At 34.8% G+C, this 18,498-nt stretch overlaps 2 protein-coding genes across 2 annotated transcripts in view; both read right to left on the reverse strand.

Moving 5' to 3' along the window:
- Nucleotides 1–18,498, reverse strand: part of LOC133630269 (divergent protein kinase domain 2A) — a 482,954-nt gene that overhangs the window by 318,937 nt on the left and 145,519 nt on the right. The window lies entirely within an intron of this gene.
- LOC133630270 (homeobox protein Mohawk-like) overlaps nt 1–18,498 on the reverse strand; it is an 88,718-nt gene that overhangs the window by 47,539 nt on the left and 22,681 nt on the right. The window contains exon 4 of the mRNA XM_062021751.1: nt 11,193–11,346. Coding sequence (XP_061877735.1) covers nt 11,193–11,346 — 154 coding nt within the window. The remainder of the gene's footprint in view (nt 1–11,192; nt 11,347–18,498) is intronic.

An 18,498-nucleotide genomic window follows, 5' to 3' on the forward strand; every position in this document is an offset into this window, starting at 1 on the left:
ATTGCTCTCTGTGTAACATGTTTAGCATTGTCCTAATACTTGATAATATCTGATAAATATACTTAAGATATTAACTTAGAAATGCACTTAATTTGCCATAATAGAAGTGATTATTAGTAATTTAAAATTTAATCTCATTTATTTTGTTGTTTCTAGCCAGCTAAGATGCTAATTTAGCTATTGAAGTATAGCTCTCTGTGTAACATGTTTAGCATTGTCCTAATACTTGATAATATCTGATAATGATACTGAAGATATTAACTTAGAAATGCACTTAATTTGCCATACTGGAAGTGATTATTAGTAATTTAAAGGTTAATGTCATTTATTTTGTTGTTTCTAGCCAGCTAAACTGCTAATTTAGCTATTGAAGTATTGCTCTCTGTGTAACATGTTTAGCATCGTCCTAATACTTGATAATATCTAATAAAGATACTTAAGATATTAACTTAGAAATGCACTTAATTTGCCTCAATGGAAGTGATTATTAGCAATTTAAAGGTTAATCTCATTTATTTTGTTGTTTCTAGCCAGCTAAACTGCTAATTTAGCTATTGAAGTATTGCTCTCTGTGTAACATGTTTAGCGTCGTCCTAATACAGATTGACAAGGTGAAACTAACATATGACGCAGGCTCGTAACATGCGACTCAAGATATTTCGAGCCTTCTGTTGATATCATTTTGAGGATTATGGCTTTCAGCCTTTTCAATTGAAAATCTCCAAATTTTGCAATGTCAAAAACTGTAAGCCATGATCATTAAAATGATGAATAATGAGTTTATATCATATTAGTTTGTACTTTTGCATAATATTAGATTTTTTGGTTTTACCTGTGATGTTTTGATATTGCTGTATGGCAGGGGTCACCAACCTTTTTGAAAGCAAGAGCTACTTCTTGGGTAGTGATTAATGCGAAGGGCTACCAGTTTGATACACACTTAAATAAATTGCCAGAAATAGCCAATTTGCTCAATTTACATTTGACGTTATTATTAATAATTAATGATATTTACACTTAATTGAACGGTTTAAAAGAGGAGAAAACACGAAAAAATTACGATTAAATTTTGAAACATAGTTTATCTTCAATTTCGACTCTTTAAAATTCAAAATTCAACCGAAAAAAAGAAGAGAAAAACTTAAGACAAGAATTTATGGAACATCATTAGTCATTTTTCCTGATTAAGATTAATTTTAGAATTTTGATGACATGTTTTAAATAGGTTAAAATCCAATCTGCACTTTGTTACAATATATAACAAATTGGACCAAGCTATATTTCTAACAAAGACAAATCAATATTTCTTCTAGATTTTCCAGAACAAAAATTTTAAAAGAAATTCAAAAGACTTTGAAATAAGATTTAAATTAGATTCTACAGATTTTCTAGATTTGACAGAATAATTTTTTGAAACATAGTTTATTTTCAATTTCGACTCTTTAAAATTCAAAATTCAACCGAAAAAAAGAAGAGAAAAACTAGCTAATTCGAATCTTTTTATGGAACATCATTAGTAATTTTTCCTGATTAAGATTAATTTTAGAATTTTGATGACATGTTTTAAAATAGCTCAAATAGCAGCACTTACCAGTGAGCTGCCTCTATTTTTTAAATTGTATTTATTTACTAGCAAGCTGGTCTCGCTTTGCCTGACATTTTTAATTCTAAGAGAGACAAAACTCAAATAGAATTTGAAAATCCAAGAAAATATTTTAAAGACTTGGTCTTCACTTGTTTAAATAAATTCATTAATTTTTTTACTTTGCTTCTTATAACTTTCAGAAAGACAATTTTAGAGAAAAAATACAACCTTAAAAACGGTCTACACATTGTTAGAATATATAACAAATTGGACCAAGCTATATTTCTAACAAAGACAAATAATTATTTCTTCTAGGTTTTCCAGAACAAAAATTTTAAACGAAATTCAAAAGACTTTGAAATAAGATTTAAATTTGATTCTACAGATTTTCTAGATTTGCCAGAATAATTTTTTTGAATTTTAATCATAATAAGTTTGAAGAAATATTTCACAAATATTCTTTGTCGAAAAAACAGAAGCTAAAATGAAGAATTAAATTAAAATGTATTTATTATTCTTTACAATAAAAAAAAAAATACTTGAACATTGATTTAAATTGTCAGGAAAGAAGAGGAAGGAATTTAAAAGGTGAAAAGGTATATGTGTTTAAAAATCCTAAAATCATTTTTAAGGTTGTATTTTTTCTCTAAAATTGTCTTTCTGAAAGTTATAAGAAGCAAAGTAAAAAAATTAATGCATTTAAAAAAAGTGAAGACCAAGTCTTTAAAATATTTTCTTGGATTTTCAAATTCTATTTGAGTTTTGTCTCTTTTAGAATTAAAAATGTCGGGCAAAGCGAGACCAGCTTGCTAGTAAATAAATACAATTTAAAAAATAGAGGCAGCTCACTGGTAAGTGCTGCTATTTGAGCTATTTTTAGAACAGGCCAGCGGGCTACTCATCTGGTCCTTACGGGCGACCTGGTGCCCGCGGGCACCGCGTTGGTGACCCCTGCTGTATGGCATGTGGCAGTAATGACTTAATGTATAGACATGGACTTGTCCTGTTGTTTACAACTCCACATTTGATTGCTAACTTGTGTTTTCTGAACCTGTTAAGGTTTGTTCATCTTCCTGACATGACGGCGAGCTACCAACCCACCACTTCACGGTAAGAGACAGTGATTTTTCACCCCTTCCTTCTTTCATTTGATCAATTTATCATTTCTCCTTTTCAATATGAACTCCAAAGTCGAACCTTTTGCACTGAACTGACTTTTGTGAAGTGTGTTTATTGTGCGTACCTAATCCTCTACATGTTCATATAAATGATGTCGGTCTCTATAATAGTTTGTTCCTGAGCTGCATTGTTGTAGTTGTTATTCACACAGTTAGGGTCCGTAGCGTGTTTGCCAATATTCACTCAGCCCTAGCGCGTAACCTAACAACAAACAAGCGTACGTACGGGCGTAGTTACGTCATTGATTGACCGATTGATTGAAAATTGTATTAGTAGATTGCACAGTACAGTACATATTCCGTACAATTGACCACTAAATGGTAACACCCCAATAAGTTTTTCAACTTGCTTAAAGGCCTACTGAAATGAAGTTTTTTTTACTTAAACGGGGATAGCAGATCCATTCTATGTGTCATACTTGATCATTTCGCGATATTGCCATATTTTTGCTGAAAGGATTTAGTAGAGAACATTGACGATAAAGTTCGCAACTTTTGCTCGCTGATAAAAAAAAAAGCCTTGCCTGTAGCGGAAGTAGCGTGACGTCACAGGTTGAAAGGCTCCTCACATTTCCCCATTGTTTACACCAGCAGCGAGAGCGATTCGGACCGAGAAAGCGACGATTACCCCATTAATTTGAGCCAGGATGAAAGATTTTTGGATGAGGAATGTGAGAGTGAAGGACTAGAGTGCAGTGCAGGACGTACATTTTTTCACTCTGACCGTAACTTAGGTACAAGCTGGCTCATTGGATTCCACACTCTCTCCTTTTTCTATTGTGGATCACGGATTTGTATTTTAAACCGCCTCGGATACTATATCCTCTTGAAAATGAGAGTCGAGAACGCGAAATGGACGGCATGGCGTAGTGGGTAGAGCGCCCGCCTCTTACCATGCCGTTGTGTCCTTGGGCAGAACACTTCACCCTTGCCCCCGGTGCCGCTCACACCGGTGAATGAATGTTGAATGAATGCTAGGTGGTGGTCGGAGGGGCCGCAGGCGCAAATTGGCAGCCACGCTTCCGTCAGTCTTCCCCAGGGCAGCTGTGGCTACGAAAGTAGCTTACCACCACCAGGTGTGAATGAATGATGGGTTTTTAACATGTAAAGCGACTTTGAGTACTTAGAAAAGCGCTATATAAATCCCAGGTATTATTATTATTATTATTATTATTATTCACAGTGACATTTATCTCATCAGTGAAGCACTTTAGCTACGAGCTAACGTGATAGCATCGTGCTTAACTGCAGATAGAAACAAAAGAAATAAGCCCCTGACTGGAAGGATAGACAGAAGATCAACAATACTATTAAACCATGGACATGTAACTACACGGTTAATGCTTTCCAGCCGGGCGAAGCTTAACAATGCTGTTGCTAACGACGCCATTGAAGCTAACTTAGCAACGGGACCTCACAGAGCTATGATAAAAACATTAGCTATCCACCTACGCCAGCCAGCCCTCATCTGCTCATCAACACCCGTGCTCACCTGCGTTCCAGCGATCGACGGCGCGACGAAGGACTTCACCTGATCATCGACGCGGTCGGCGGCTAGCGTCGGATAGCGCGTCTGCTATCCAAGTCAAAGTCCTCCTGGTTGTGTTGCTGCAGCCAGCCGCTAATACACCGATCCCACCTACAACTTTCTTCTTTGCAGTCTCCATTGTTCATTAAACAAATTGCAAAAGATTCACCAACACAGATGTCCAGAATACTGTGGAATTTTGCGATCAAAACAGAGCTTTTTTGTATTGGACTTGAATACTTCCGTTTCAACGATTGACGTCACGCGCATACGTCATCATACATAGACGTTTTCAACCGGAAGTGTGGCGGGAATTTAAAAATGTCACTTTATAAGTTAACCCGGCCGTATTGGCATGTGTTGCAATGTTAAGATTTCATCATTGATATATAAACTATCAGACTGCGTGCTCGCTAGTAGTGGCTTTCAGTAGGCCTTTAAGGTGAGTTCGGCGGCTAACGCGTCTGCTATCCATCTCTGTCCTCCTGGTTGTGTTGCTGCAGCCAGCCGCTAATACACCGATCCCACCTACAGCTTTCTTCTTTGCAGTCTCCATTGTTCATTAAAAAAATTGCAAAAGATGTCCAGAATACTGTGGAATTATGAAATGAAAACAGAGCTTTTTGTATTGTATTCAATGGGGTACCAATACTTCTATCAATTGTTTATGTCACGCGCATACGTCATCATATCTAGACGTTTTCAACCGGAAGTGTGGCGGGAAATTTAAAATGTCACTTTATAAGTTAACCCGGCCGTATTGGCATGTGTTGCAATGTTAAGATTTCATCATTGATATATAAACTATCAGACTGCGTGGTCGCTAGTAGTGGCTTTCAGTAGGCCTTTAAGTCGGGGTCCACGTTAATCAATTCATGGTATTCATTATGTACTAAAAGTTTCTAAGAGTGTGCGATATAACGCTTTAAAACCATAGTAGGGCTGTCAAAGTTGACGTGGTAGTAAGTTAACAACCATGTCCTTTAACGACACAATTATTTTGAATGAGCGATTAACCTGCTTGTGCTCGCTCGGTCAATACCGGGTGAAAAACTGCAGCTGATGTTGAGTCATGAACATCGTGCAGAAATGAACAAAAAAGTGTGTTTTGAATGGCGGAGTGTAGCTGAAAACCCTGGCAGGTCGCTCTCTGCCACAAGACCAGAGTTATTTCCATCTACACTACCGTTCAAAGGTTTGGGGTCACCCAAACAATTTAGTGGAAAAGCCTTCATTTCTAAGAACAAGAATAGACTGTCGAGTTTCAGATGAAAGTTCTCTTTTTCTGGCCATTTTGAGCGTTTAATTGACCCCACAAATGTGATGCTCCAGAAAGTCAATCTGCTCAAAGGAAGGTCAGTTTTGTAGCTTCCGTAACGAGCTAAAGTGTTTTCCGATGTGTGAACATGATTGCACAAGGGTTTTCTAATCATCAATTAGCCTTCTGAGCCAATGAGCAAACACATTGTACCATTAGAACACTGGAGTGATAGTTGCTGGAAATGGGCCTCTATACACCTATGTAGATATTGCACCAAAAAGCAGACATTTGCAGCTAGAATAGTCATTTACCACATTAGCAATGTATAGAGCAGGGGTCAGCAACGCGGTGCCCGCGGGCACCAGGTAGCCCGTAAGGACCAGATGAGTCGCCCGCTGGCCTGTTCTAAAAATAGCTCAAATAGCAGCACTTACCAGTGAGCTGCCTCTATTTTTTAAATTGTATTTATTTACTAGCAAGCTGGTCTCGCTTTGGCCGACATTTTTAATTCTAAGAGAGACAAAACTCAAATAGAATTTGAAAATCCAAGAACATATTTTAAAGACTTGGTCTTCACTTGTTTAAATAAATTCATGAATTTTTTTACTTTGCTTCTTATAACTTTCAGAAAGACAATTTTAGAGAAAAAATACAACCTTAAAAATGATTTTAGGATTTTTAAACACATATACCTTTTTTACCTTTTAAATTCCTTCCTCTTCTTTCCTGACAATTTAAATCAACGTTCAAGTAAATGTTTTTTTTTTTATTGTAAAGAATAATAAATCAATTTTAATTTAATTCTTCATTTTAGCTTCTGTTTTTTCGACGAAGAATATTTGTGGAATATTTCTTCAAACTTATTATGATTAAAATTCAAAAAAATTATTCTGGCAAATGTAGAAAATCTGTAGAATCAAATTTAAATCTTATTTCAAAGTCTTTTGAATTTCTTTTAAAATTTTTGTTCTGGAAAATCTAGAAGAAATAATGATTTGTCTTTGTTAGAAATATAGCTTGGTCCAATTTGTTATATATTCTAACAAAGTGTAGATTGGATTTTAACCTATTTAATCAAAATTCTAAAATTGTCTTAATCAGGAAAAATGACTAATGATGTTCCATAAATTCTTTTTTTAAGTTTTTCTCTTCTTTTTTTCGGTTGAATTTTGAATTTTAAAGAGTCGAAATTGAAGATAAACTATGTTTCAAAATTTGATTCTCATTTTGTTCGTGTTTTCTCCTCTTTTAAACCCTTCAATTAAGTGTACATATCATTAATTATTAATAATAACATAGAGTTAAAGGTAAATTGAGCAAATTGGCTATTTCTGGCAATTTATTGAAGTGTGTATCAAACTGGTAGCCCTTCGCATTAATCACTACCCAAGAAGTAGCTCTTGCTTTCAAAAAGGTTGGTGACCCCTGGTATAGAGTGTATTTCTTTCAAGTTAAGACTAGTTTAAAGTTATCTTCATTGAAAAGTACAGTGCTTTTCCTTCCAAAATAAGGACATTTACATGGGACCCCAAACTTTTGAACGCTAGTGTACTGCCGCTGTGAGTTGAGTTATCGGCGGAGTGAACGGAGCCACTTAGAGAGCAGTCCTCCTCTTCACAGTCTCATCCTGCTGAAAACTACGGAAATGTCCTCATTTGGATGATCTCCCAGATTTGGGGGGATACAACAATAAAATGGAGTATTTTACTATCATATGCACACGTCCTCTGTCTGAACCATGATTAGGATTAGGGATGTCGGCAGGCCGATATTATCGGCCGATAAATGCGTTAAAATGTAATATCGGAAATTATCGGTATCGGTTTTTTTATTATCTGTATCGTTTTTTTTAATTTATTTTATTATTATTTATTTTTTATTAAATCAACATAAAAAACACAAGATACACTTACAATTAGTGCACCAACCCAAAACCCCCCCCCCCCCCCCCCATTTCTTTCTGTTATCAATATTCTGGTTCCTACATTATATATCAATATATATCAATACAGTCTGCAAGGGATACAGTCCGTAAGCACACATGCTGCTCCACTAATAGTACTAACCTTTAACACTTCATTTGACTCATTTTCATTAATTACTAGTTTCTATGTAACTGTTTTTATATTGTTGTACTTTCTTTTTTATTCAAGAAAATGTTTTTAATTTATTGATCTTATTTTATTTTATTAAATTTGTAAAAAAGGACCTTATCTTCACCATACCTGGTTGTCCAAATTAGGCATAATAATGTGTTAATTCCACGACTGTATATATCGGTATCGGTTGATATCGGTATCTGTAATTAAAGAGTTGGACAATATCAGCAAAAAGCCATTATCGGACATCCCTACAATAGACATTATTTATGTAAAATACACAATGGACATTATTTATATAAAATACACAATGGACATTATGTAAAATACACAATGGACATTATTTATATAAAATACACAATGGACATTATTTATGTAAGATACACAATGGACTAGAGATGTCCGATAATATCGGCCTGCCGATATTATCAGCCGATAAATGCTTTAAAATGTAATATCGGAAAATATCGGTATAGTTGTTTTTTTTAACCGGTATCGTTTTTTTGTTTTTTTTTGGTGATTTTTTTATTTTTATTAAATCCACATAAAAAACACAAGATACACTTACATTTAGTGCACCAACCCAAAAAACCTCCCTCCCCCCATTTACACTCATTCACACAAAAGGGTTGTTTCTTTCTGTTATTAATATTCTGCTTCCTACATTATATATCAATATATATCAATACAGTCTGCAAGGGATACAGTCCGTAAGCACACATGCTGGTCCACTAATAGTACTAACCTTTAACACTTCATTTGACTCATTTTCATTAATTACTAGTTTCTATGTAACTGTTTTTATATTGTTTTACTTTCTTTTTTATTCAAGAAAATGTTTTTAATTTATTTATCTTATTTTATTTTATAATTTTTTTTTAAAAGTACCTTATCTTCACCATACCTGGTTGTCCAAATTAGGCATAATAATGTGTTAATTCCACGACTGCATATATCGGTTGATATCGGTATCTGTAATTAAAGAGTTGGACAATATCGGAATATCGGATATCAGCAAAAAGCCATTATCAGACATCCCTAATTAGGATGTATTGATTTATAACTATTTGTATCAGGTTTATGTTCATTTGTATCTGTAGTTTATGTTTGTTTTTGGTGTATTTGATGTGACATCTATTTGTGCTGCGGTCTTGGTTAAAATAGATGTTTTAGCAATGTTAGAGAACCAAATTTGATTTAAAAACCGGACCGTTGTGACATTCACAAACAAATCAAATCTATTGCCTGGCTCATTTACGTGAACATTGCGTTAGGACTGAGTTGCAGTCGTGAGCTGTTTCTTTCTTGTAATTTCATTTTGTTGCTGTGTGCGTCACAAAGACACAAACACAGGTTCCTTCTCACAGCAGGACCAGCTGCTCGTTGACGTCGTTAACTAATGGATTCATTTGTTGAGCAAAGTCTATTTAAGACAGGGGTCGCCAACGCGGTGCCCGCGGGCACCAGGTAGCCCGTAAGGACCAGATGAGTAGCCCGCTGGCCTGTTCTAGAAATAGTTCAAATAGCAGCACTTACCAGTGAGCTGCCTCTATTTTTTAAATTGTATTTATTTACTAGCAAGCTGGTCTCGACATTTTTAATTCTAAGAGACAAAACTCAAGAATTTGAAAATCCAAGAAAATATTTTAAAGACTTGGTCTTCACTTGTTTAAATAAATTCATACATTTTTTTACTTTGCTTCTTATAACTTTCAGAAAGACAATTTTAGAGAAAAAATACAACCTTAAAAATGATTTTAGGATTTTTAAACACATATACCTTTTTACCTTTTAAATTCCTTCCTCTTCTTTCCTGACAATTTAAATCAATGTTCAAGTAAAAAAATTTTTTATTATTGTAAAGAATAATAAATACATTTTAATTTAATTCTTCATTTTAGCGTCTGTTTTATAGACGAAGAATATTTGTGAAATATTTCTTCAAACTTATTATGATTAAAATTCAAAAAAATTATTCTGTCAAATCTAGAACATCTGTAGAATCTAATTTAAATCTTATTTCAAAGTCTTTTGAATTTCTTTTAAAATTTTTGTTCTGGAAATTCTAGAAGAAATATTGATTTGTCTTTGTTAGAAATATAGCTTGGTCCAATTTGTTATATATTCTAACAAAGTGCAGATTGGATTTTAACCTATTTAAAACATGTCATCAAAATTCTAAAATTAATCTTAATCAGGAAAAATGACTAATGATGTTCCATAAATTCTTGTTTTAAGTTTTTCTCTTCTTTTTTTTGGTCGAATTTTGAATTTTAAAGAGTCGAAATTGAAGATAAACTATGTTTCAAAATTTAATTGTCGTTTTTATGTGTGTTTTCTCCTCTTTTAAATCATTCAATTAAGTGTAAATATCATTAATTATTAATAACAGAGTTAAAGGTAAATTGAGCAAATTGGCTATTTCTGGCAATTTATTTAAGTGTGTATCAAACTGGTAGCCCTTCGCATTAATCACTACCCAAGAAGTAGCTCTTGCTTTCAAAAAGGTTGGTGACCCCTGATCTAGGGCTTTTAGAGAGTAGAGTGCACAACTGCGCACACAACAAGGAGACGAAGCGGAAGAACGAGGAAGTTACAGACACGGCGACGCCGTCGACGAGCAAGATGAAGAAATACGCTTGCAAGTTCCAAAACGAAAGGAAACAAGAATTTCAGTTCATCCAGGGCAGTACGAAGGGGAAGGTGTATGTTGCCTGTAAATATGTAGAACAGACTTCTCCATTGAACACGGTGGCCGAAATGATATACTCATCATGAATGGAGAAGTTAAACAGGACAATACTGCCAAATAATGGAATTCAAGTATTTATTTTATGTAAATAAAATACATATATGTATATATATATATATATATATATATATATATATATATATATATATATATATATATATATATATATATATATATATATATATATATATATATAGCTAGAATTCACTGAAAGTCAAGTATTTCATACATATATATATATACATATATATATATGAAATACTCGAGTTGGTGAATTCTAGCTGTAAATAACCACGCCCCCAAACACGCCCCCCGCCCCCAACACCCCCCCAACCCCCACCCCCGACCAAGCCCCCCCCGACCCCCTCACCTCCCGATATTGGAGGTCTCAAGGTTGGCAAGTATGGTATTATCATTTAGTATTTTAGCCTAATGTCAGCTAGCTGGTTGCCATTACAAACTAACATACCAAACTAACATGTAATATGTTGTATAACTTATGCAGAAATTGTGGATTTGTCTCAGGCCCGACTTGAGCGAGTCACTCTGAAGGGCCAGATTTATACCCACTACTCCTCGGTATGCCCACTACCCCTACATGCAAAGAGCCGTTGCCTTCACGGGAATGCGCAAAAATGTAGGGATAGGGCTACAAAGTAGGGCGAGGGGGTGTATTGGGACTGGGCCTAAGTACATTTTCCATCCTTACCCAGAATCTACCATTTGCAAAAAGGCTGCTTTCATCAACGCAAGGCCCCTGAGAGCGGGAAAGGTGTGTTGATGTCGTACCGTCTGAGCAGCTGTCGTCGCTGCTGACGCTCAGTCTCTCAGCGTTGCCTTGCACGTACTTGTTGTACAGCTTGATCCTGAGCGCCCAGCTCAGGTCGGGCTGCCTCACCGTGTTCTTCAGACGTCTCCTGGCATTGGCGAACCAATTGGAAACCTGACAGGCAAACAGAGGTGGATACAGCGTTATTGTTTACACCTTTTTGCCCTGGGGGGAGCCCAACATTTCCATTACGGATCACTCAAATATCAACACTAAATTAATCATCTTATTCTTGATTTTAATCACATTCATCTACTTAGTTTACAACCTCGAAACCATTTGTTAATCACAATGATAGATACACTTTAGTCCAGGGGTCACCAACCTTTTTGAAAGCAAGAGCTACTTCTTGGGTAGTGATTAATGCGAAGGGCATCCAGTTTGATACACACTTAAATAAATTGCCAGAAATAGCCAATTTGCTCAATTTACATTTGACGTTATTATTAATAATTAATGATATTTACACTTAATTGAACGGTTTAAAAGAGGAGAAAACACGAAAAAATTACGATTAAATTTTGAAACATAGTTTATCTTCAATTTCGACTCTTTAAAATTCAAAATTCAACCGAAAAAAAGAAGAGAAAAACTTAAATTTACTAAACTTATTTAAACTTAATTTTAGAATTTTGATGACATGTTTTAAATAAGTTAAAATCCAATCTGCACTTTGTTAGAATATATAACAAATTGGACCAAGCTATATTTCTAACAAAGACAAATCAATATTTCTTCTAGAATTTCCAGAACAAAAATTTTAAAAGAAATTCAAAAGACTTTGAAATAAGATTTAAATTAGATTCTAAAGATGTTCTAGATTTGACAGAATAATTTTTTTGAATTTTAATCATAATAAGTTTGAAGAAATATTTCACAAATATTCTTTGTCGAAAAAACAGAAGCTAAAATGAAGAATTAAGTTAAAATGTATTTATTATTCTTTACAATAAAAAAAAAAAATACTTGAACATTGATTTAAATTATCAGGAAAGAAGAGGAAGGAATCTAAAAGGTAAAAAAGGTATATGTGTTTAAAAATCCTAAAATCATTTTTAAGGTTGTATTTTTTCTCTAAAATTGTCTTTCTGAAAGTTATAAGAAAATTAATGAATTTAAAAAAGTGAAGACCAAGTCTTTAAAATATTTTCTTGGATTTTCAAATTCTATTTGAGTTTTGTCTCTTTTAGAATTAAAAATGTCGGGCAAAGCGAGACCAGCTTGCTAGTAAATAAATAAAATTTAAAAAATAGAGGCAGCTCACTGGTAAGTGCTGCTATTTGAGCTATTTTTAGAACAGGCGGGCGGGCTACTCATCTGGTCCTTACGGGCTACCTGGTGCCCGCGGGCACCGCGTTGGTGACCCCTGCTTTAGTCTAAGGTCCGGCTGATTAGAAAATATATATATAGAGTGTCAGAACTTGATCCGCATTGCCGGCAGTAAGTCGGACACGTTTCCAGTGAGGGTTGGACTCCGCCAAGGCTGCCCTTTGTCACCCATTCTGTTCATAACTTTTATGGACAGAATTTCTAGGCGCAGTCAGGGTGTTGAGGGGATCCGGTTTGGTGGCTGCAGGATTAGGTCTCTGCTTTTTGCAGATGATCTGGTTCTGATGGCTTCATCTGGCCAGGATCTTCAGCTCTCACTGGATTGGTTCGCAGCCGAGTGTGAAGCAATTGGGATGGGAATCAGCACCTCCAAGTCCGAGTCCATGGTTCTCACCCGGGAAAGGGTGGAATGCCATCTCCGGGTTGGGGAGGAGATCTTGCCCCAAGTGGAGGAGTTCAAGTACCTCGGAGTCTTGTTCACGAGTGAGGGAAGAGTGGATGGTGAGATGGACAGGCGGATCGGTGCGGCGTCTTCAGTAATGCGGATCGATCCGTTGTGGTGAAGAAGGAGCTGAGCCGGAAGGCAAAGCTCTCAATTTACCGGTCAATCTACGTTCCCATCCTCACCTATGGTCATGAGCTTTGGATTATGACCCAAAGGACAAGATCACGGGTCGAAATGAGCTTCCTCCGCCGGGTGGTGGGTCTCTCCCTTAGAGATAGGGTGAGAAGCTCTGCCACCAGATGAGGTGGTTCGGGCATCTGCTCGGGATGCCACCCGAACGCCTCCCTAGGGAGGTGTTTAGGGCACGTCCGACCGGCAGGAGGCCACGGGGAAGACCCAGGACACGTTGGGAAGACTATGTCTCCCGGCTGGGAATGCCTCGGGATCCCCCGGGAGGAGCTGGACCAAGTGGCTAAAGTTCTACACACAGGAAACAGCAACAAACTCAAAATAAGGCACGACAATCTGGTGGAGTTTCATTTTTTAACCTTTTCTGATGATTTTGATTGATTGATTGAAACTGTTATTAGTAGATTGCACAGTACAGTACCTATTCCGTACAATTGACCACTAAATGGTAACACCCCAATAAGTTTTTCAACTTGTTTAAGTCGGGGTCCACGTTCATCAATTCATGGTAACACGGTGGTGTGCCTCCGTATTTTTTTTTTGCCTCCAAAAAGGTTGAAAAACACTGAAATAGTCCACACTGAACATGGTAAATTGACATTCTTCTCCTCTTGTACACGACTGTTAAGATTTAGGATCCTTAAGGATATAAGATTTAGGATCCTTAAGGGTAACTTCAAAACACACCAACCTGGTGACGACACTTCTACGTAAAATGAGATTGCAAATGCATGGATTGCTTCCCTTCAACAAAAAATGCATCCTTCATTAAAAAATTGTCATCTTAGGCCTGACAGACTGAAACAATCCAAATCACTGCAAGGAATTTCAGAAAGTTCCACTTCATCTTTTCTCCACTCAAGTCTTCTTGATAAATGTGGACTTCTATTTTTATTCCGGGTTCACTCACGGTCTCCTTTCGATAGAGCTTGGCTCCAACGCCTGTTCTTCCTTTTACTGGAAAATATGATTATTCCATTTTATACTAGAATAACATATCACTTCAAGGACTTATGTTGGAGGACTTATTGCTCCGATCCTTCCTGGAGCTTTCATGTTTGTCAAAAAAGGATACATTCCACATTGTCCAGTTCCCCTTACAATCATTTTGAGAGACCAGAACACACGGCTTTAAGTTTACGATTTTAAAGATAATAAAAAATGCTTGAAAGATGTGGTTGTTGGAATTCACAGTTGTAGCATTTAAAGTCTCTAAACAACTTCGAAACCCTCCATCAACATTTTATATACACACTGCAAGTATATATATAATGTAGTAGCAGACACCTTCATAACAACATGTAATATGTACAATATACACACTGCAAGTATATATATAATGTAGTAACAGACACCTTCATAACAATATGTAATATGTACAATATACACACTGCAAGTATATATATAATGTAGTAACAGACACCTTCATAACAATTTGTAATATGTACAATATACACACTGCAAGTGTATATATAATGTAGTAGCAGACACCTTCATAACAATATGTAATATGTACAATATACACACTGCAAGTATATATATAATGTAGTAACAGACACCTTCATAACAATATGTAATATGTACAATATACACACTGCAAGTATATATATAATGTAGTAACAGACACCTTCATAACAATATGTAATATGTACAATATACACACTGCAAGTGTATATATAATGTAGTAGCAGACACCTTCATAACAATATGTAATATGTACAATATACACACTGCAAGTATATATATAATGTAGTAACAGACACCTTCATAACAATATGTAATATGTACAATATACACACTGCAAGTATATATATAATGTAGTAACAGACACCTTCATAACAATATGTAATATGTACAATATACACACTGCAAGTATATATATAATGTAGTAACAGACACCTTCATAACCATATGTAATATGTACAATATACACACTGCAAGTATATATATAATGTAGTAACAGACACCTTCATAACAACATGTAATATGTACAATATACACACTGCAAGTATATATATATTGTAGTAACAGACACCTTCAAAACATTATGTAATATGTACAATATACACACTGCAAGTATATATATAATGTAGTAACAGACACCTTCATAACAATATGTAATATGTACAATATACACACTGCAAGTATATATATATAATGTAGCAGCAGACACCTTTATAACAATATGTAATATGTACAATATACACACTGCAAGTGTATATGTAATGTAGTAGCAGACACCTTCATAACAATATGTAATATGTACAATATACACACTGCAAGTATATATATAATGTAGTAACAGACACCTTCATAACAATATGTAATATGTACAATATACACACTGCAAGTATATATATAATGTAGTAACAGACACCTTCATAACAATATGTAATATGTACAATATACACACTGCAAGTGTATATATAATGTAGTAGCAGACACCTTCATAACAATATGTAATATGTACAATATACACACTGCAAGTATATATATAATGTAGTAACAGACACCTTCATAACAATATGTAATATGTACAATATACACACTGCAAGTATATATATAATGTAGTAACAGACACCTTCATAACAATATGTAATATGTACAATATACACACTGCAAGTATATATATAATGTAGTAACAGACACCTTCATAACAATATGTAATCTGTACAATATACACACTGCAAGTATATATATAATGTAGTAACAGACACCTTCATAACAATATGTAATATGTACAATATACACACTGCAAGTATATACATAATGTAGTAACAGACACCTTCATAACAATATGTAATATGTACAATATACACACTGCAAGTATATATATAATGTAGTAACATAGACACCTTCATAACATTATGTAATATGTACAATATATACACTGCAGGTATATATATAATGTAGTAAAACACACCTTCAAAACATGTAGTATGTTCAGTATATACACTGCAAGTATATATATAATGTAGTAACAGACACCTTCAAAACATTATGTAATATGTACAATATACACACTGCAAGTATATATATAATGTAGTAACAGACACCTTCATAACAATATGTAATATGTACAATATACACACTGCAAGTATATATATAATGTAGTAACATAGACACCTTCATAACATTATGTAATATGTACAATATATACACTGCAAGTATATATATAATGTAGTAACAGACACCTTCATAACAATATGTAATATGTACAATATACACACTGCAAGTATATATATAATGTATTAACAGACACCTTCATAACAATATGTAATATGTACAATATACACACTGCAAGTATATATACAATGTAGTAACAGACACCTTCATAACAATATGTAATATGTTTTATATACACACTGCAAGTATATATATAATGTAGTAACAGACACCTTCATAACAATATGTAATATGTACAATATACACACTGCAAGTATATATATAATGTAGTAACAGACACCTTCATAACAATATGTAATATGTACAATATACACACTGCAAGTATATATATATAATGTAGTAACAGACACCTTCATAACAATATGTAATATGTACAATATACACACTGCAAGTATATATATATAATGTAGTAACAGACACCTTCATAACAATATGTAATATGTACAATATACACACTGCAAGTATATATATATAATGTAGTAACAGACACCTTCATAACAATATGTAATATGTACAATATACACACTGCAAGTATATATATAATGTAGTAACAGACACCTTCATAACAATATGTAATATGTACAATATTTGCTGTATTTTGGTCATTTTAATAATTTCCTTGATTGATTTTTTTTCCGCGCATTGATTTCTGTTCCCATAGCAGCGCACGTCTGACTTCTGGTGTGTTCCTACTTCCGGAATCAAACACGAGTGTTTTGTAATCATGGCAGACTTGGTAACAGACAACAAAGACGACTATTTTTGGACAAATGAGGATTTACAACCTTATATTTTTGAAGCTGAATATACTGCTGCTTATAGAAACAAGCACCAAGGAAGAGTGAGACGTTGGAGCAGACGGGATGAAAGCCATTTTGAGGCTATAAATATGGAACTTGGAGACAAGCTATTTCGACATAAATGGAGTGCTTACCAGAAATCAACAGGAAACATCCCGACTGAAGTGAAGTGAATTATATTTCTGTAGCGCTTTTTCTCTAGTGACTCAAAGCGCTTTACATACTTTATTATTGCCCATGATAGACACAGCACGTCATGCGTGTTATTACAACTACAACAAACTAGAAGCAACCACTTGTCAAACCAGAAGCTGCAGAGTAGCACATAAATGATCAAACCATTTCCTAATCCGCCACTATATCCACATTTTTATTCCGACTTGCAGCAAAATGTGCATCGCATTGTGTAGTTCTTGCCCAATCCCACTAAACACCACACAAACCAACAAGGTGAAGTCAATATTTCAGGTCTTGCTTCAGCACGACACAAACTTGCTACAGAAAATGCCTTCATGAAAACAATGTGTTGCATCATCAATTAGCATTAGCTAGTTTGTCCGTAAACAATGTGAACATTGTGAAGGTGTCTGAAATCAGATTTTTCTTGGGGTCATCTTAGATGAAAAGTTGACACGGAAAGCTCCCGTGAAAAATAAGGTGTCTAAAAGCGTATTTATTTTGAACAAGGTTGAATACGGTTTCCCGTATAATGTTATATTGCTCAATTAGTCTTCCTTATTTCAATTATTGTGCAGAAATATGGGGAAGTACACATCACAGCAACATAACGCCTTTGTTTATTTCACAGAAAAGAGTAATTCTTTCTGCTCCGCCGCTCCCAGTCTGTGGAACGCTCTCCCTGACCACCTGAGGGCACCACAGACTGTGAATGCTTTTAAAAAAGGCTTGAAAACCCTTCTTTTTTTTAAAAAAAGCCTTTTTTTTTTAGATATATGCGTGCTAGTTCTAGTTTTTATTTTTATTTATTTGTATTATCTTTGTATTTGATTTTTTTAATACCCTGTAGCACAGGGGTCACCAACGCGGACCAGATGAGTCGCCCGCTGGCCTGTTCTAAAAATAGCTCAAATAGCAGCACTTACCAGTGAGCTGCCTCTATTTTTTAAATTGTATTTATTTACTAGCAAGCTGGTCTCGCTTTGCTCGACATTTTTAATTCTAAGAGAGACAAAACTCAAATAGAATTTGAAAATCCAAGAAAATATTTGAAAGACTTGATCTTCTCTTGTTTAAATAAATTCATTAATTTTTTTACTTTGCTTCTTATAACTTTCAGAAAGACAATTTTTGAGAAAA

Source organism: Entelurus aequoreus, linkage group LG15 (genome assembly GCF_033978785.1).
Source record: "Entelurus aequoreus isolate RoL-2023_Sb linkage group LG15, RoL_Eaeq_v1.1, whole genome shotgun sequence".
Lineage (NCBI taxonomy): Eukaryota > Metazoa > Chordata > Actinopteri > Syngnathiformes > Syngnathidae > Entelurus > Entelurus aequoreus.